Source organism: Coffea arabica, chromosome 1e (genome assembly GCF_036785885.1).
Source record: "Coffea arabica cultivar ET-39 chromosome 1e, Coffea Arabica ET-39 HiFi, whole genome shotgun sequence".
In the NCBI taxonomy this organism is placed as follows: Eukaryota; Viridiplantae; Streptophyta; class Magnoliopsida; order Gentianales; family Rubiaceae; genus Coffea; species Coffea arabica.
Genome location: NC_092311.1, coordinates 17,206,331 through 17,223,659, shown reverse-complemented (window position 1 = coordinate 17,223,659; position 17,329 = coordinate 17,206,331). Strand labels below are relative to the sequence as shown.

The 17,329-nt window shown below is 35.8% G+C and overlaps 1 protein-coding gene and 1 long non-coding RNA gene across 6 annotated transcripts in view; one reads left to right on the top strand and one right to left on the bottom strand.

The window, feature by feature from the left end:
• LOC113718232 (uncharacterized) overlaps positions 1-13,145 on the bottom strand; it is a 31,011-nt gene extending 17,866 nt beyond the window's left edge. For 2 of the 5 annotated variants that reach the window (XM_072053691.1, XM_072053688.1), the window contains exons 1-21: positions 12,932-13,145; positions 12,239-12,353; positions 12,069-12,130; positions 11,518-11,633; positions 10,207-10,359; positions 8,463-8,719; positions 7,344-7,507; positions 7,168-7,232; positions 6,412-7,104; positions 5,931-6,121; positions 4,012-4,109; positions 3,686-3,871; positions 3,407-3,587; positions 3,150-3,326; positions 3,018-3,061; positions 2,712-2,768; positions 2,458-2,554; positions 2,067-2,239; positions 1,764-1,977; positions 1,463-1,588; positions 1,074-1,163 (exon numbers count right to left, since the gene is read on the bottom strand). In XM_072053691.1, coding sequence (XP_071909792.1) covers positions 1,074-1,163; positions 1,463-1,588; positions 1,764-1,977; positions 2,067-2,239; positions 2,458-2,554; positions 2,712-2,768; positions 3,018-3,061; positions 3,150-3,326; positions 3,407-3,587; positions 3,686-3,871; positions 4,012-4,109; positions 5,931-6,121; positions 6,412-7,104; positions 7,168-7,232; positions 7,344-7,507; positions 8,463-8,719; positions 10,207-10,359; positions 11,518-11,633; positions 12,069-12,130; positions 12,239-12,343 — 3,249 coding nt within the window. In that variant the 5' untranslated portion in view covers positions 12,344-12,353; positions 12,932-13,145. The remainder of the gene's footprint in view (positions 1-1,073; positions 1,164-1,462; positions 1,589-1,763; positions 1,978-2,066; positions 2,240-2,457; positions 2,555-2,711; positions 2,769-3,017; positions 3,062-3,149; positions 3,327-3,406; positions 3,588-3,685; positions 3,872-4,011; positions 4,110-5,930; positions 6,122-6,411; positions 7,105-7,167; positions 7,233-7,343; positions 7,508-8,462; positions 8,720-10,206; positions 10,360-11,517; positions 11,634-12,068; positions 12,131-12,238; positions 12,354-12,931) is intronic. The other 3 variants (XM_072053703.1, XM_072053694.1, XM_072053698.1) reach the window with 3 other exon arrangements.
• A 733-nt stretch (positions 13,146-13,878) lies between these two features.
• LOC140021339 (uncharacterized) lies at positions 13,879-15,535 on the top strand. The gene is made up of 3 exons (XR_011825140.1): positions 13,879-14,279; positions 15,131-15,209; positions 15,323-15,535. It is a non-coding gene; the product is annotated as an uncharacterized lncRNA (long non-coding RNA).
• Positions 15,536-17,329: the final 1,794 nt, after the last annotated feature.

Here is a 17,329-nt window from a genome sequence, read left to right as displayed (position 1 = left end):
CCTTTGGATGCAGGCCAAAAATAAATAGATATTTATTCTCGACCAATAGGTATAATAAATATAGAAGAGAACCATAAATAAATGAACATGATAATGACAAGTCAGCTCTTGGTATAAACATAGTTTCTTTCCATTTTTGGCAAAGATAATTATTCACAAACTTTACCAGGACAATACGAACAATATCAATATTTGCTTATGCAATTTAATTCTTAATTGTAAACTTCCTCTTCCCCATAAAGGAGGGAATTAAAAATGGTAGAAGATACATAATTTATAGCCCACACAATTAAGAAACCACCTCAATAAAGAAGACAACAAAAAGGCATGCATGCCTTAGTACAACAGTTCAATACAGGAAAGTGTTTCACGTCAGAGTTCATTAATGCATATAATTAGAAACAGAAGTTGAGCACGCTGTCATGGACAAGCACCTGCTGCAATTTATGAGCAGCGTGCGAAATTTTTTGCTTTCCACCCCAAAATTTTTTGCTTTCCACACCAAAACTACAAAAATTGTGCAGTCTACCAGCACAGAACTCAAATCTACTGTATCCTAATATACAACTCACAAAAGTTCTCTTCCGTGTCTAAAAATTCTCCTGCAGAAAAGTATACGGTATTCCAGAAGATTTCAGTCCAGTGACAATTCTCCATCTGCCCTCCTTTTTTCTCTCTCCCATTTTTTCCCTAAAACTTGTTTGACATAACATGATTAACTCTCCATGAAACACTTTGAGCTTGGACCTAAAGTATTTAGGTCAGAAACCTACCACATTCAATGAACCACTGAAGAAATGTTATGAAAATAAATAAAACCATGCATTCTCCACAAAGCATAATAGAGATGATTGCTAAGCTTTTAACAAAATGCCTAAACTCATTCCAACATTTCCACCTTGCATGCCAAGAATCACAAGAAAGCCCAAAGCACATATTTGGTAAGAAAATCCATGCAAAGGTGGCACACAGATATAAGATACAGTAGAAGCAAATGGATGCAGGCTATCCCAATATAGGACATTACACCTCATACAGCAGAAAATTCCTATGTAACAATAGATAGGTCTAACCTTGTGCTTCAATCGCCGAAGGACAAATGGACGTAAAACTTGATGAAGGCGATTTATGATCAAAAGATTCTCTTCCTCGGATAGTAAAGCCTGATGAGCACAAAGAACAAAAGCTTGGAAGTATATTATATGACAATCAAAAACAACCACTATAGGTTAAACACCCTTATGAACCAAATATTACAAGGAAACTGTACTTATGGAATCAACTCTGGAATAGAACTTCAAGTGTCAGAACTACAAGGCCATTTATTTATGAAAGTTAAACAATGACGCATCTTTCAAGACACCTGGAGCTCCCAGATTAAGTAAATCAGGAAGCAGCATGAAAAGATGAAGTGCTATAATTGGAGATAACTAGAAGAAACCACAAACCAAAAGAAGCTTACCTCATCAGGAGAATTGTCGCCATTACTCTCAAAAGGTTTGTTAAACCACTGGGAGAAGTCCTCTGAAGAATTAAAAATATTTGGCAGCAAGAAGTTGAGCAGTGCCCAAAGCTCCTCAAGATTGTTCTGCATATACATAGGATTAAATTAAAAACAAGAATAGAGACATTTAAAGAAAGATTAAACAGAAAAGAAATGGAGTGAATGACTGAAGCAAGTAGTAGCATTCCATGGAGCATGAACTAAATGAAACCCTTGTGCTACACAAATAATTCGCATATAACATGAACGTGGATTAAACCTGCAGCGGAGTTCCAGTCAACAGCAATCTATGATTACTTCTGTAGTGCTTCAAGTCCGCATTCAACTTGCAGGAAGCATTCTTTATACGATGCCCTTCATCGATGATGATATAACGCCATTGTATTTTGCTCAGTTTTGGCTTGTCATGCTTGTTCATCAAATACTCATATGTCGTCAATAGAACATTAAATTTCTGATGAACAATTTGTTCCCTGTCAAGGACAACATGAAATCCTCAAGCAAAGCCTTTTGCCTACATAAATATCAGAGAAAAAGGAAAAGGAAACACATTCACACTTACTTAAATAGCCTACGCCGCTCCTCTGGTGGTCCAGAATACACAATTTTGTGGATGCCTGGTGCCCAGAAGCTAATTTCTGACTCCCACCCAGGTAGCACAGAAGAAGGCACAACTACTAAAAACGGTCCTCTATCATATTTAGTCTCCATGAGGTAACACATAAGAGAAATAACCTGCAAAAGTAGACCCATCAAAAAAGTCTACCTTCAACAAAAACCATAATCTGCTTGAAACTAAAATCCTTCAGCTCATGCAACCAATATAGTTGATTCTTAGAATGAAGGATTGGTACATGATTTGACTCGAGATAGCAGAATTAATTTTTTGGTGACATGACCTGAATGCTGTCAGGAAGAACAGTAAAAATTAACTTCTGTAAATCTGCTTGTACCTGAACAGTTTTACCAAGGCCCATTTCGTCAGCAAGAATACCATTCAATTGGTTGTTGTAAAGTGAAACCAGCCACCTAAGCCCATTCATTTGGTATCTGAAACAAAACAAAAATAAAATGAAACAATGCATACACCAGAGAGCTTTAAAGTAACCCTGTGCCCAAGATAATAAGCTTCAATCCCGAGCAACCAACAAGATTATAGACTTGCTTGCAATAAAGTTAATTAATGCTGGTAAAACATATAACTTACTCTCTTAATTTCCCACCCACAAGAATGGTTGGCTGCTCCAATACATTCTCTTTTACACTGCAGAAGAAAGAGTCCTCGATAAAATTATATCCTATAGCTTGGAAGAATTACAATAAAAGTCTTGAGAAATCCAAAATGCACTATGCAAAATACAATATTGTCAGTAAAAGAAGTACAGAATAAAATAAGATGCAAATATTTTGACAGCTAAATTGCACATTATCACTACCAAAACAGTTGAAGTCAAGGATTACCAAAATGCTAAGTAGATTGCTACCATTCTGAGAAGAAAGCTAGAATTATTACCTGTGAGCAATCATATAGTATTTCTCATTGCTTTCCAAGTAATGCTACAAAATGGGATCACAAACAAATAAGCCAGGGAAAAAAATAAATTATTCTACCACATCAGAACATTTTGAAATCTTAATCAGAAACCTTTGCTTGGTCTGTTTCATCTTCATTCTCAACTGAAATCTCATTTTTCTCCACAGTAGTAGCTGTTCTGCTCTCATCTACATCGATTGACTTTGCTTCCTGCAGTTTGGTTCCAAGCTTTTGAAGATATTTTTCAGTCTCTTTAAGTAGTTGTTTTACACGATCTGATTTGGCATCCTGTAAGTCCATTGCGGGCATAGTAAGTACAACAACCTAATCTTAGCCTCAAGGAAAATCGTAATAAAGCCATACTATACCTGGACCATCCGAAGATACCCCTCAACGTCATTGATTTTTAATAAATTAATCTTCTCACGCTGGATCCTATCAATCTTCTCTCGATGTATGCGTTCCTTCCTCTTATGGAATTCCCTCACATACTTATTGAAACCTTTCCAGCGTTCTCTTTTCATTTTGAATACATCTTCCAGTCTTTCCCTGAAGTTGGTTTGTCAAAAGACATAATTGAACCAGTTTGAGTAGCCAAATCCTCCAAAAACAAAAGCGAAAGATTCAACATACAGCAGTTTACATACCTATGAACCTCTACTTCGCTGAAGAATTCCTTCTGCCTCTCACGAATTCTCTTTTGTCGCTCTTCCTTCATTTTCTGTTCATACCTCTCAAGTTGTTTTGATCTCCTTCCAATTCTATGTTTTTTGATCGACTTGAGACGGTCCATTTCAGGTGCTATTGGTTTGAAAAAGTCATTCAAAATGTCACTGCCCAATAAAGTTTCACATGGTCAACAAAGCATATTAGGACGAAGTAAAAGAAAAAGACCATAAAAAGAAAGGAAAGAAAAATCAGAAAGGACCACAAGAAAATAGAAATTTGAATAACGAATGGAAATATAAAAAACCTCCGAAGACGACGTTGCAATTCCAATAACTGAAGCTTCTTCAATTCAATCACACTTTTTGTTTTAGCAAAAATATCTTCAGATGAACTCACACTTTCCTGCAATATATGCATAATTTTGGTCACACACATTTTTAACCTAATAGGACATAAAACCCATTTTATCACTGAACAACAGATAACATTAAGTAAATGACACATACCCAGAAACTCAAATCTGAACTTTGACGGAAAGAAGCTGACGCTTTCACAAACAAGGCAAAATAAAATTATAGAACAATAAAATTTTAACAAAAAAAGTGTTTTTTCCATGCGTTATTTATTAGAGGAATCAAACCTCATTCCTAAACACAAATAGACCTCTGCAAAAAATTCATCTGTTTCTTCAGTTACAGAGTCAAAATTCTCGTCAATCGAACAATCTGATGGACAGTTTAAAAGTTTAAGACTGTGATCTTGTACTTGAAACATGCAAGACTAACTTAGCACCTATCTTATTTCCAAGCAGAAAATCCAAAGATCCTTAAATTTTAATATTCATTCTAGACATACTATAGACCCAACTTGATTACCATCTCTCGAAGAACAGAATCAGCAACTGATTCACAGAAATTTCATTCATAATCATGCCAATGACATATTGCAAATTTCAATCAAACATTCTTAGAATAAAAAAAAGGAATTTCCTATCAACCACACATCCATATTAAGCACCTTACCAATGACGGTGGCTATTGTGAATTTTAAGTTTCTTTACCAAAATAAGTAATTCTAATAATAATTGACAAGCAAACTGATCTATCACATTCAGAAACAAGATACATAATCCTAACATAGAAATGTACGAGGTACTGTATCAGTTTAGTACCTATGTAGTTCCTAAGACCGTATACTTAGGCTTTTCTGGTTCAAGCTTTAAACTCTGTCAACAACACTGCCTACAACGATGAGAACAGTCCACTGCCTGGGCCAAAACAAAGACAATGGACTTGTACTTCTTTACTCTGGCAAGTCTTTCTATAATCAAGTCCACTGAGAATAATAAAGAAGGCATAGTATGATGACCATTAACCACCCTAAACCTACTTAACATTCATTGTGCGTAAATGATTGCAAAAACGTGGCACCCACCATGATACCTTAACTTTGCTTACCTCATTCTTCTTTATTTTGTTCTTCAATAACTTAATCATTCAACATTATCCTTTATTAATGACCTCAACACTAATCCTGCTGTTACAGATGCAAGTCATCAAAATCCAGCATCCATGTCAATTGTTCATAGTTTATTCAGTCATGTTTGTCATTTCTAAAGATTTTTTGAGCACACAGTTTTTTGAGCATCCACATGAAAAGGCAGCGCAGCCCAGAAGGTTTATACCCTCATTTTGGATTTAATAATAACAATTATACCCTCATTTTGGATTCAACAATAGCAACAACAGTAATAACAATAAAAGACTTCAAGGGGTGAAGGGGGGAGATACCAGTATACACTAGAACTGATAGTTACCACAAGAATATTTCATGTCCTTTGAAAGATCTTACACGCTAAAATATCATTATGCAAGTATCAACAAAAAAATTAGCACATTATGGGATTTATAGCCTCAAAATCAGGCATTTGATGATCGGAGAGATATGATCTAGCATCCTGTATGACTTTTTTAATTGTCTTGGCAAAACTATTTTGCACGAGGAAAAATATATGGAATCTTCTGAAGTTCTGGTAGACTACTATTAAACTGCCAGATTCCAAATCTTCATCGAAAGAGGAACTTCTTAATAAGTCAGCAGACTAGTCATGATAGCAACTTAAACCAAAATTTCCTATTGATAACAAAAGTTTACTAGAGATACAAGCATCAAAATCTTTGCAAAATTCAATGATCAAGAAAGAAGCATAAGATTATCACCCACCTTTAGCTTGGCAGAACAAACAGCAATCTTTTTCTGCTCTGTTTTCTGCTGTTTCAATGCCCACATTTTCTCATTGAGAAGTTTCCTTTTCTGTCGATCCAATATCCATTTTTCTGATGTTGTATACTTTGGAGATGGAGGCCTATCAGCATTTGCAGGAGCATCTTCCTCTTCTGTATCAGTTTCTTGTGCTGTAAAGCATTTTCATTTTCTCAGGAGTAACCATCAATAAGTAACAAAAGGTTTTCAAAAAAGGTGCCAACCAAAAAGATGGATTCAAAATGATTTTACTTGTTTTTATCCTCTAAAGCAAGCCGACAACAAACGACAGGCTTTATGAAATCAAATCATATTCATTTTAAGAAACATAGTAATCATAGAAAATAAGTGTAGAATATCGTGAACATAGAATTTTAAGAAACATAGCAAATAAGTGTAGTTTTTATATCCGATTCTACTGAGGTCAAAAGCATAACTTCACCTGGCAAAACATTTCTTAGTACTATATCAGAATCCTTCACCGGCATTAGTATGTTATTTTGGCCATCCATTCCTGAAATAGGTTTCCACTGTTCCCTTAATGGTACACTAGGCAAGTCACTATCGGTATCTCGATGTCCTAGACCATTGCTTTCAGCGGCATTCTGACATTGATTAGCAAAATTCTCTTTTCTTTGTTGTTGTGATGCATGTGTCAGACCTGAAGCCTCCATTTGGCATCCATTTCCATTCCAAAAACTTACATCATGCTTCATTGTCTTACTTCTCCCCGTGACTAAGGGAGCATGGTGTGAAATTACAATTTGTTGATGATTGTTCCCTGAATCATCCTCATGAATACTAACAGGTATACTCCTTGAATTAGAATCAGATTGTATACCTCTGAGTGAAGATGCCTGTGATTCTGATGTTTCTTGCTTTGGCATTTCAGCCTCCAATCTCCTTCTTAAAGCTGAATGCTGTCTGCTATCTTCAGCATGTTCAGATGGCATGGCATGGTAACCACTTTTATCTTCCTTCATGCTTGCATTATTATCGGCATCTTTTAAAAAATTTCCTCCTGCTTGAGGCCCTGTAGAAAGTGCACCCCTTGTGTTATCAAGCACTCCAGTTGTCGGTTCATTAACAGACAGCTCTTTCCCTTTATGATCAATCATTTCTTTGCGAGCTCCTTCTGAAGAACAGCCTATTAGTTTAAGTTAGAAAGACCACTGTAATGATAATAAGTATTACCAACCTTCTTTAGGGAAGAAGTTTCCAAGAGCAATTTCAAGATGAAGTTTCTTCGGCATCAAACCATTTCTGCGCATAGAAATCAGAATTGCATAAAATTATATGGTTTCAAGAATCTAACGCCTTCAGAAGATGTTATTCTTAGAAAAGCTAGAGAAAATACAAGAGCACAACTTTCACCTGAAAGCTAAAAACACAAGGCATTGAGCTCTAAGCTGTTTCAGATGATGTTCCTTAAAAGGCAAGCCAGAAACAGGAGCCTGAGCAACAGGAGATTTTCCAGTATCTCTTAAAGCTGAACTTGGTATCATACTTGTTTCTGGAACGTTACTTGGAATTGCCCCCTGTGATACATTACAATCATATTCCAGCTAAATCTATAGACCACAATTATGCACTTCTCTAGTCAAAGAAAAATTTAGTACCACTAAAAGCAGAAATTTTGACAAAGCAGACTGCTGATCATTTCATTTACAGCTAAAAAGATAAACAGGAAAATAAGCACCAGAAAATTCAAATCACAGCTGGAGATTGAAAAGATGAGACTGTATTCTTCATCTTAGAAAGAAGTTCCGCTACTACATTCTGCTCAACTTGGAGCCAGAAAAAGACTCAGGAGACAGAAAACAAAACACTTGTACAGTACAAATAAACACCAACCAGAAGCCAGCCAGCTTGTTAGTGACCAGTTCCAGTACTAAATATGCTGTCTACTACAATCAAGAGCTGTCTGTACATATGGTTGGAAAGCTTGTGCAACCAAAGCAGTTTACAATTTCAATTTTAATTTTTACACCTGGCAATTTCCAGGAAAGGATGGAGAACCAGAAGCCAGCCAGCTTGTTAGTGACCGGTTCCAGTACTAAATATGCTGTCTACTACAATCAAGAGCTGTCTGTACATATGGTTAGAAAGCTTGTGCAACCAAAGCAGTTTACAATTTCAATTTTAATTTTCACACCTGGCAATTTCCAGGAAAGGATGGAGAAAAAAAACTCACTGTTTACAGTTAGCATTGACAAGGATATATAACTGGAACATAATAGCTCAACTACAAAATTCATGCTGTTGTGTCATTTTCTTTCAATAAACCCGTGACAACCTGAGAGTTTTGAGACTTGATGACAACATCTAAATTAATACTGTCCGCAGCTTAACGAAAGCCAACAAAATTGAAACTCATATACCAAAAATATATGTAGAAGAAACGGACAACTTCTCATCATAGGAGACATTCTGTGAGCAAAAAAGATGATAGAATTAATTAAAGAAACATGATAAAATAAATAAAAAAAATACCTGATTTAACTTATTAGGAATAGGTAGACTGGTTCCTTCATGTTCCATTATCTTTCCAGCAATGTTCTTGCCTGCATAAAGATCCATTGATGGTGCAGCTGCAAAAGCTTCCATTCCATCCTTATTCATCTTTGCAGCAAAACCCTGATTAGCAAATGAAGAACTTGCAAACTGCATAGGTACTGACATCCCTGCTTCTACTGGCTGATATGAAGCAGTAGCACCAGGTGTCAGTCCACGTACCTTGCCAGCTCCACCTGAAAATGCCTCACCATGTCAGACATAACTATAAGTTGACAATGACACCTCTGAAACATCAGTTCTGCCTACTATCAATAGCATCAAACTGGTAATAAGATACGTAAATGAATATCATCCATTTTTTTTTCTGCTTCATTCTTTTGCATACAAATCAATTAGCATCAATTTGAAGGAAAGAAGAACAAAATTCAACAAAATGTACAGAATTCTAACATCTTATCGACATCAAGTTTCTTGCAACCAAAAAGTTAACTAGATTCTATACCAACTTGGTCCAGGTCTAACCTGGCTCAACCTGAAACCTCAATGGAAAGTTTAGATTCAATAGGTGCTAAAAAAAAACAAAAGACACCAAAACAAACAGGAACTGATAGCAAAAAAAAATGACAACTAATCAATCAGAATGGAATATAGCTGCACCAAATTTTGATAATACTATTTGAAAGAAATTCAAAAGCAGCATTAAACAATAAATGGTCTAAAAAGACCAACATATGACAATCTCAGACAGCCTACTTGTGCCACCTTGGTGGGGACTTTTCACCTTTTTGTCTCTCTGGAAATGACCACCAGTTAAACAAAGACAGAGCAGGCAGGTCACTGATGCAAAGATCAACAACTTGCAAAGCTGCAAATAGTATTGGTGTGTCCAATCCACCTTCGTGGACAAAACTAGGTGCAAACTTATGTATCAAAAGCGTAGCAGCCAAAAGATCTTTGGAATGAGAGTTCAAACTTGAGGTAGCAATACCAAAAGATTTCAATTTTCACAGGAAGAGGATGTGAAGAGCAGCAGCAATTAATGAAAGTCTTTTGAGTGCTCAGTAAGAGATGAAAGTGAGCCGAAGAAGACATTAATCTTCGTTATCACTAAAGATTCCATAACTGCAATTGCAACTTTTATTGTCAGATTACATCCATAAGCATCCAGAAACAAGTAAACCTAGATGCCTCCATTGTAACTTCTATTGTTTTAATCCATAAGACCTGGTGCAATCCAAATCTTCCAGCTGTTAATATAGCTTCATTAGTCATTAATACATCTTCTCTTCAGGGTGTAATTGTGATTCGGGCCGGAAAAATATCATTTGCTTGTGGAATTCAAATTTTGAAAATGGCCTTTCACTCTTGAGTACTTAATACATACATGTTGCAGTGGAAACTCGTGTAGACAGGGCAGACAACATCAACTTAACTGCAAATTTCTCATTCTAAAGCATGGATGCATGGTGTAACATCTTATTCCTCCTTGATCCTAAAAGCTCCTAGCAATATCAAGTAGTTACAAGTCACTAGCAAATATGTAACCTTTTTTTTAGTGTTTAATTGATTCTCTTGAATAGATTTTTTTGGTTCCTTTTAACTCTTTTGATACCATTCTACACCATGTTCTCCCACATTTATTTTAAAGCAGAAACATTTTACAAATAGAAAAGCCATGTCAGCCCAATAAAAAGCTGCATCAGCAGACACAAGTCCTTACCCATCATATTGGCTGATCCTTGATATATATCATGCCCAGCAGCAGTTGGACCAACAAGCGACACGCCTGAGCTATAGGAATCAGTTTTAGACATCTCATTTGCAGTCAAGCTTGACTTGGGGTCCTTTATAACCCCCGTCCTCTGTGAAGAACCTGTAGTACCATAACCACCAAGCATTATAAAAACAGCCATTCCATTACCAACACATGCATCATTTTATGCAGTGCTTGGGGTTTAGGCCTGGGAATAGACATTATAGTACGAATCATATACAAAGAATCAGTATAAATTGGGCCTATAGAATCATCAAAATAACTAATGTTTGGTCAGTTTTTGAAAGAATTGGTATCAAACTAAAATAGTTTCTATTATCATTCTTCCAACTGAATACTGCCACCACAAAACTGGGGACTATAATTGGATCAGCAAATCTCACACAGCCATTCCAAGCTTCAAGTTAAAGTTGCACCACAGGGACAACAGTACAAGTGAAGGTTAGAGATCAACCAGTAGTGGACTTCGGAGATCGAAAATTTGCTTTTCAGGGGGTTGGTGGGAAGGCAGTAACAATCGAGAGGGGGAAGGTAGCGCTGGGGGTTTCACGAAGCAACTCACAAAACTGGGGACTATAACTGGATCAGCAAATCTCACACAACCATTCCAAGTTTCAAGTTAAAGTTGCAGCACAGGGACAACAGTACAAGTGAAGGTTAGATATCAACCAGTAGTGGACTTTGGAGATCGAAAATTTGCTTTTCAGGGGGATGGTGGAGAAAGGCAGTAACAATCGAGAGGGGGAAGATAGCACTAGGGGTTTCAGGAAACTCACAGCAGGATGAGGAGGAAGGGGATGAGCAGGAGGGGGCTTTAGGGATGACAGCAACTAGAGTGGGTTGGTGGGTTGTGGAGGAAGAGGGTCCACGGCAACAGCGGAGAGCCTAGAAAATAAGGGGTAGTGAAGAAGGGAGGGGGACAATTGCAAGAGGCCAGGGAAAAAATGGTGGTAAGAAGTGGGGGAGGAGATGAAGATACAACTGGGGAGGAGAAAAAATTACTTAAGTACTTTTTATTTCAACTCAATAACACCAAATCATCCAAATTTGGTGGGGTACACAGCTGCTTTTTCATCTTTTCCTTTTTGATTTCACTCAGAAAATTTCAATTCACAATACCCATTAGCCAGGTAACAAGTATAGCAGTTAGTACAATTTCTAATTTTCCAAAACTTGCAATCAAGCATAGCCAAATGGTCTCTCAGAAAAAAACTAGAAATTATACACACTGCACAACCAATTTAACTGTGGGAGTACCTGCAACATGGGATGATCCAGATTCTCCTGCTTGTGGTCCAGCAGCGAGAGGGAGCCTTGATGACATTAAAGCTTCAATGTCAAGGCCATTTTGCTTAATCACAGTCTCCATGGCCCTTGGATTAATAAAAACAAAACATTGAAACCAATGATAAGTTAACTGCAGGTACAAAAAAATTAAAATAAAAAATAAAAAATCTTGTAAAGATCGTCACTAGTAGTACATGTTCAATTGTAAACCAGTGGATGACTTTAGTAGTTACAGCCTCAATATTCATTTTAATCCCAAGTTTGAGAGAATGTTATACACAATGAAAATGCCCTTTCTTTTTGACAAGCATAAATATATTATACTTACCCAAACAGAAACAGAAATGATATCTTATAAAAAAGAAGAATCACCCAAAAGAAATGGACAAAGCAGCAATAAGACGTACCAAACATGCACGACGATGGAGTATGAAAAACTACTAAGAATTTTGGCATGAAAAGCTCAATTCATGGAAGCAGTAGGCAGCATAACAGATTTGGAAGAAGCTCAAGACAAATACCTAGATATTACTTGGTAGGGCATTGAATTCTCCTTCCCACTAGATTTCATGTGTTGCAAAATCTAAAATCATCCATGGACAGAAATTAGCATAGACTCCAAATCCCCATACTCGTGAAACAGATAAAATATTCAAGCTGTGTCTAAATCTTATAAAAAGAGTATACAAACCACATAAAGCTTTGTTGCCAGCTTTGTTGGCTCATCTGTAGAGTCTTGAATAAGTTTATGCAAGAATTTTGCCGCTTCCAGCTCCACATTAGGTGGATTCGCCATTTCACTCAAACTGCAAAACAGAAGTCTCCTATCAGATCACTTGCACCAACGAAAACATAAAATCTCAGGATAAAATGTCACCTTTGAAAATTAAAAACGAAAAAGGAGAACAGAAACATAGGTCTGCGTAGAATCAAAGCTTAAAAAGCCCAAAGACTGCCTTACTTGAAATTAATCACTTCCCTTTCCAAATCTTTTCTCCTTTCTCCATTTTCACATTCTTTCAACAAATTTCTACTCGTTAACTTAAATTCTTACTTTTAAAGCAACTAACATCACCCGCTGAGCAACGAAAATGCAAAACCCCCAAAACCAAGTGCGAAACAGTAGATATCATCTCAAATCAAATAAATTATTACCCTAAAACGATGAACAATTAATTTATCACAACCCAATTCAGGTAAACCTGCAATACGCCTAATATATTCTCTCAATAGAACAATAGATGATCCAATAATAGCCTAAACAATATGAAATCGTAAAAGGAAATACATTTGATGGGTATGTTAAGCGAATTAGAACTATTTTGCCAAAAACCACGGGGCAACACAACATGAATTAGGGTTTTTCAGTATTTTGAAATTTTACCTGATTAGGGTCGAGAACGCGAATATTGAGCTGAATCTACATGCTCGATCCGTGGGAAAAGCATAAATTACATAAAACTAGGCTCCGGATCGAAATGAAGAACATGAAATGAGCTCTAGCTCCTGCAGAAAAGCATAAATATCTTCTTCAACTTCTTTGGGGTGTGATGGTATACGAGTCTTGCGCGTTTTGAAGACTCCTTGTGTCTTTTGGTGCTTCAGTAAATTAGAGTGACGTCCACTCTTAGGTTTTCTGCAACTATAAAAGACCGCCCATGATTTCTTTTAAATTGTGCTAGTGCCCATCAAAAATTGAAATAACATAAAAAAGAACCAAAAAAAAAAAAAGAAGTTGTAATATACTTTCATGAATTTACCTTTTTAGTTTAAAGCTTGAGATTAATCAAATTATTTTCAACATAGGTGAAGGTTATGGAACTAACGAGAATACTAGTTGTAAATGAATGCTTTTGAGATATTTTGAACTTGTTAAATATCTTTTCAAATCTTAAAAAAAAATTCAAATATTATCTATTCTTAGGTTTTCGGCAATTATAGAAGATCTCCCATGATTTCTTTGAAATTGTGCTAGTGCCCATCAAAAATTGAAATAACATAAAATAGAACAAAAACAAAAAAGTTGTAATATTTTATCTTATCTTATCTTATCTTATCTTACATATATATAAAGACCTAAGATTTCTACTCTCAAGTTGATCCACGTGGCGATATCAGGGAGGGAGAATTTTTTTCTTCCGTTTATGTCTCAGGAGCGGTGATTACTTCTCCAAATAGTATATCACTATTGAGGTCAGTTTTGTCTTTTCACATGAAATTACTACCCTGCCCAGATAGAAATAACTAGCCCCAAAACAGTAACCAACTGTTGAGGGCTATTTGTGACTTTTTGTGAATGACCTTTTGCTTTATTTCTGTCTTTCCCGTCCCTCTTTTCCCTGACCAAAGAAAGCGGTCATTGGCATTAGTTCTACTTTGGTTCTCCTTTGTCTCTGTTGTGGAAGACAAGAAGCCAAAAAGTCAAACAAAAAGATGGAAGTGCACCGATGTGGCAGGAAAGCAAAACACTTCCTTTCCACTTCATTTTACAACTTTAGCCCATCATTTTACAACATAGTTGTCTGAACCTCTCCTTGATGCAATCATGCCAGTATGCCACAGATGATCCAAAAAAGACTCGACATTTGGCATCACTTGCTGGAGCAAAGGAAAGGCTTCACTTGTTCTCGGCAAACTTATTAGATGAGGGATCCTTTGATGCAATAGTTGAGGGATGTGAAGGTGTTTTCCATACCGCATCTCCAGTTCAACTTTCAGTTAGCAATCCAGAGGTGCATTTTCTTTACCAAACTGGAAATTTTTTATTGTCAATAAAAATTGCTTTCTATTCAACGGAATTTGAAATTCTTGACATGCTTTGTAGAATATGTAATTTTACTACTACTTTTTTTTTTTACTATATTCTTCTATTGCCGGCCAATATTTCATTTCTACTTGCTTTTTTGGATGATATATATTCCTTTGGACTTTGATTTAGATGATGTTAAAGCATCAATACTGACTACAAATAGGGAGTTTCTTATTTCCAATTCTAGGGCTTTATGATGTGTTTCGATTTCTCCTTTATTCAATGTCAAATAAACTCTTTTTTTTTGTAATTTCTTGCTCAGAATTTGCTTACCCACAGGATAATTCTACTTGGAAGGAGGAAAATGGGGAACTTTTGGTTAGATTAGGTTGTACTTCTTGGCCAAAAAATCAACAAATTTTTCCCCAAATTATGCGTAGCCTTCGGATTCATCTTATAGATAATTCTTACAGGATGGCATTTTGGGGAATATTATCCCCCAACTACAGCCGACTTTGTAGCCATGGGGATGCTTTTCTTCTTTGGTTGACTTTTATAGATAAATTTGAGTCTTGGTTTTGATCGTCAAAATTCATTTTTTTCCTATTTTATTAGTTTCAGTGTAGCTGAATGTGTTCTTCTAAACTTTTAATACAAATTTAGCCCCATTTTTAAATATGATGATTACGACATGTTTTGATCCTTTCGATATTACTCTAATGACCAAAATAAGTTCTTGAGTAATTTTTTTCATTCTCTAAACATTCAATGCATTGCTTTTTAGTTTTTTTTTTCTCTTCTTATTTTATGACTGACGACATGGAAAATTTGTAGGAGAGTATTGGAGGATTTGGGTTTTTTTGAATTTCCCTTCTCCAGAATTCTGTTCTTTCTACTTGAAGTTGGTTTGAAGGTAAGATTTTTTTCCCCTTTTCTAACTCTTAAGAAATTAAGTGAATAACTTCTCTTTATGGGGACAACCATTCTACTAAAAGCAATATGTGTTCTTTGTTCTCTGTTTTACAGATGGCTAGGTGCCATGGAAGCAATCATTCTACTGAAAGCCATTTTTACACTTTCTTCTCTGTTGTACAAATGTTCCTTTTCTTTCATGTGAAAAATAATATTCTAAGCTGAAGGTGAATGAATGTAATCCCCAGAAACTGGTATCTTCATTGTAAAGGTGTATGAATTTATACTTTTTAAATGGAAAGGATATTATGTAATTTCATTTAAAAAGTAAGGTTCTACCTTTGCTTCTTTATTCTTACTCTTATTGATTAAACATTTACAAATGCAACATAGTATAGGATATTTTGATTTTCATTGGAGAGATGCTACTGCTAGAAAGCAATAATTTACGCACTTAATATTTTCCACTTCTTGCCCGTAAACGTATTTGGCATGCTATGTTTACAACCTGATGACCAATGATGCAAGCAATCCACAAAAGTTTTTCAATTATACCACAAAATCATTGAACTTAATAAAATTTTCTACAAGAATCTCTAATATCGGATTTCTTTTCAAGTAAAACTTTAATCCTCTAGCCTAAAAATGCTTTTAAAAAATTTTTAAACTTAAAAAGAAAAAAGAACAGCAAATAATAACAGTATTTAGGTTGGTATTTCAATTAATAAAAATAAAAAATAATGTTCATAGCTAATATTGTTAGGATCAACACTTCTTCAATTTTAATAGGTGGGCGTGAGCTATGGTAAACATCTTATTACATTATATACGTCTACATAAGAATTGTCACTACTTATAATTTAGGTGCTCTGAATTATATTTTCTACACAATAGGTTGGGAATTGGTTGTGTTATTGGATTTAGATGAATGATTATTTAGTCTGATGAGAATTTTGAACCTTTTCAAATGGGTAATTTATTTCTAATTTAGAATAAGAATTAGATACAATCGTGCCCAAGTTTAAAAATAAAGAGTGGCAAGGAATTTTTCAATACTTGTAACACAATAGATTGGGCATTGGCTGTGCCTTGCACAGCCAGAACCATTCTAGTTACATATATAGAAAAAGTCAAGACTTCTACTCCCACATTGGGCCACGTGGCTGCTTTTGGGGAAGGAGTCTATTGTAGTAGATGTCTTGCCAACAATGCCCTGCAAAATTTAACTCCTGGGCTGCACAGTTAACTATTGATAAGGGGATCATACGTCTTTTACCATCTAATTGCAACTTTGCCCTACCATAGATAACATCCCCTCAAAATAGTAGGTTACTATTAAGGGTTATTTCCGGCATGTTAGCTCAAATTATCCTCCTTTCCTTTTCATTGTTTCCCGTTTCTTCAACTACTCTTCTTCGGTGGAAAAGTAGGAGCAGAGAAGTAGGTGAACAGCTTTTAGAGACAGTGGCCAAGAAACGGGTTGTCCACCTACTATCCGTACATCCAAAACAAAGAAAGAAAAGTATGAATTGACCTCTTCCAGCACTTTGTCAACAATCTCTTGCTCTCTCTCTCTCTCTTTCTCTCCCCCCTCCTTCCCATTCTTTTTTTTCTCCTTCCTTTTCTTTTCTTTCTGGTTTATAGACAAAGAAAAGTGCGAGTTGAATTCCTCCAACATTTGGTCAACAATTTGACGATTGTCTTCGCTAAATTACGGCTCCTTATTGGATTTTGTGGTTTGTCCTTTTCTATTCCTTTTTGTTCCCAGCCAATGTTTTCCTCTTGCTTTCTCTCTTTTTCTCTGTTTTCCATGCTTTTGTTTCCCCTTCCTTTTCTTTCTGGTTCAGACCAAGAAAAGTACCAGTTGAATTCCTCCAGTACTCAGTCAACAATTTGACGAATTTCTTCCCTAAATTATGGCTATCCATCCAATTTTTTTTTTACTTCTGTACTCTTTATCATATCTCAACCATGGTATTGTGCTTTGTCCTTTTGTATTCATTTTCATTTCCTGATTGAGAAATTATCGACAGTCAAAAGAAAAATCTCTGACAACTTATTAAGTTTGCATCTTTATCTATTCTGCTCATGATAGCTAATACCATTGCTAGGGATATAGGT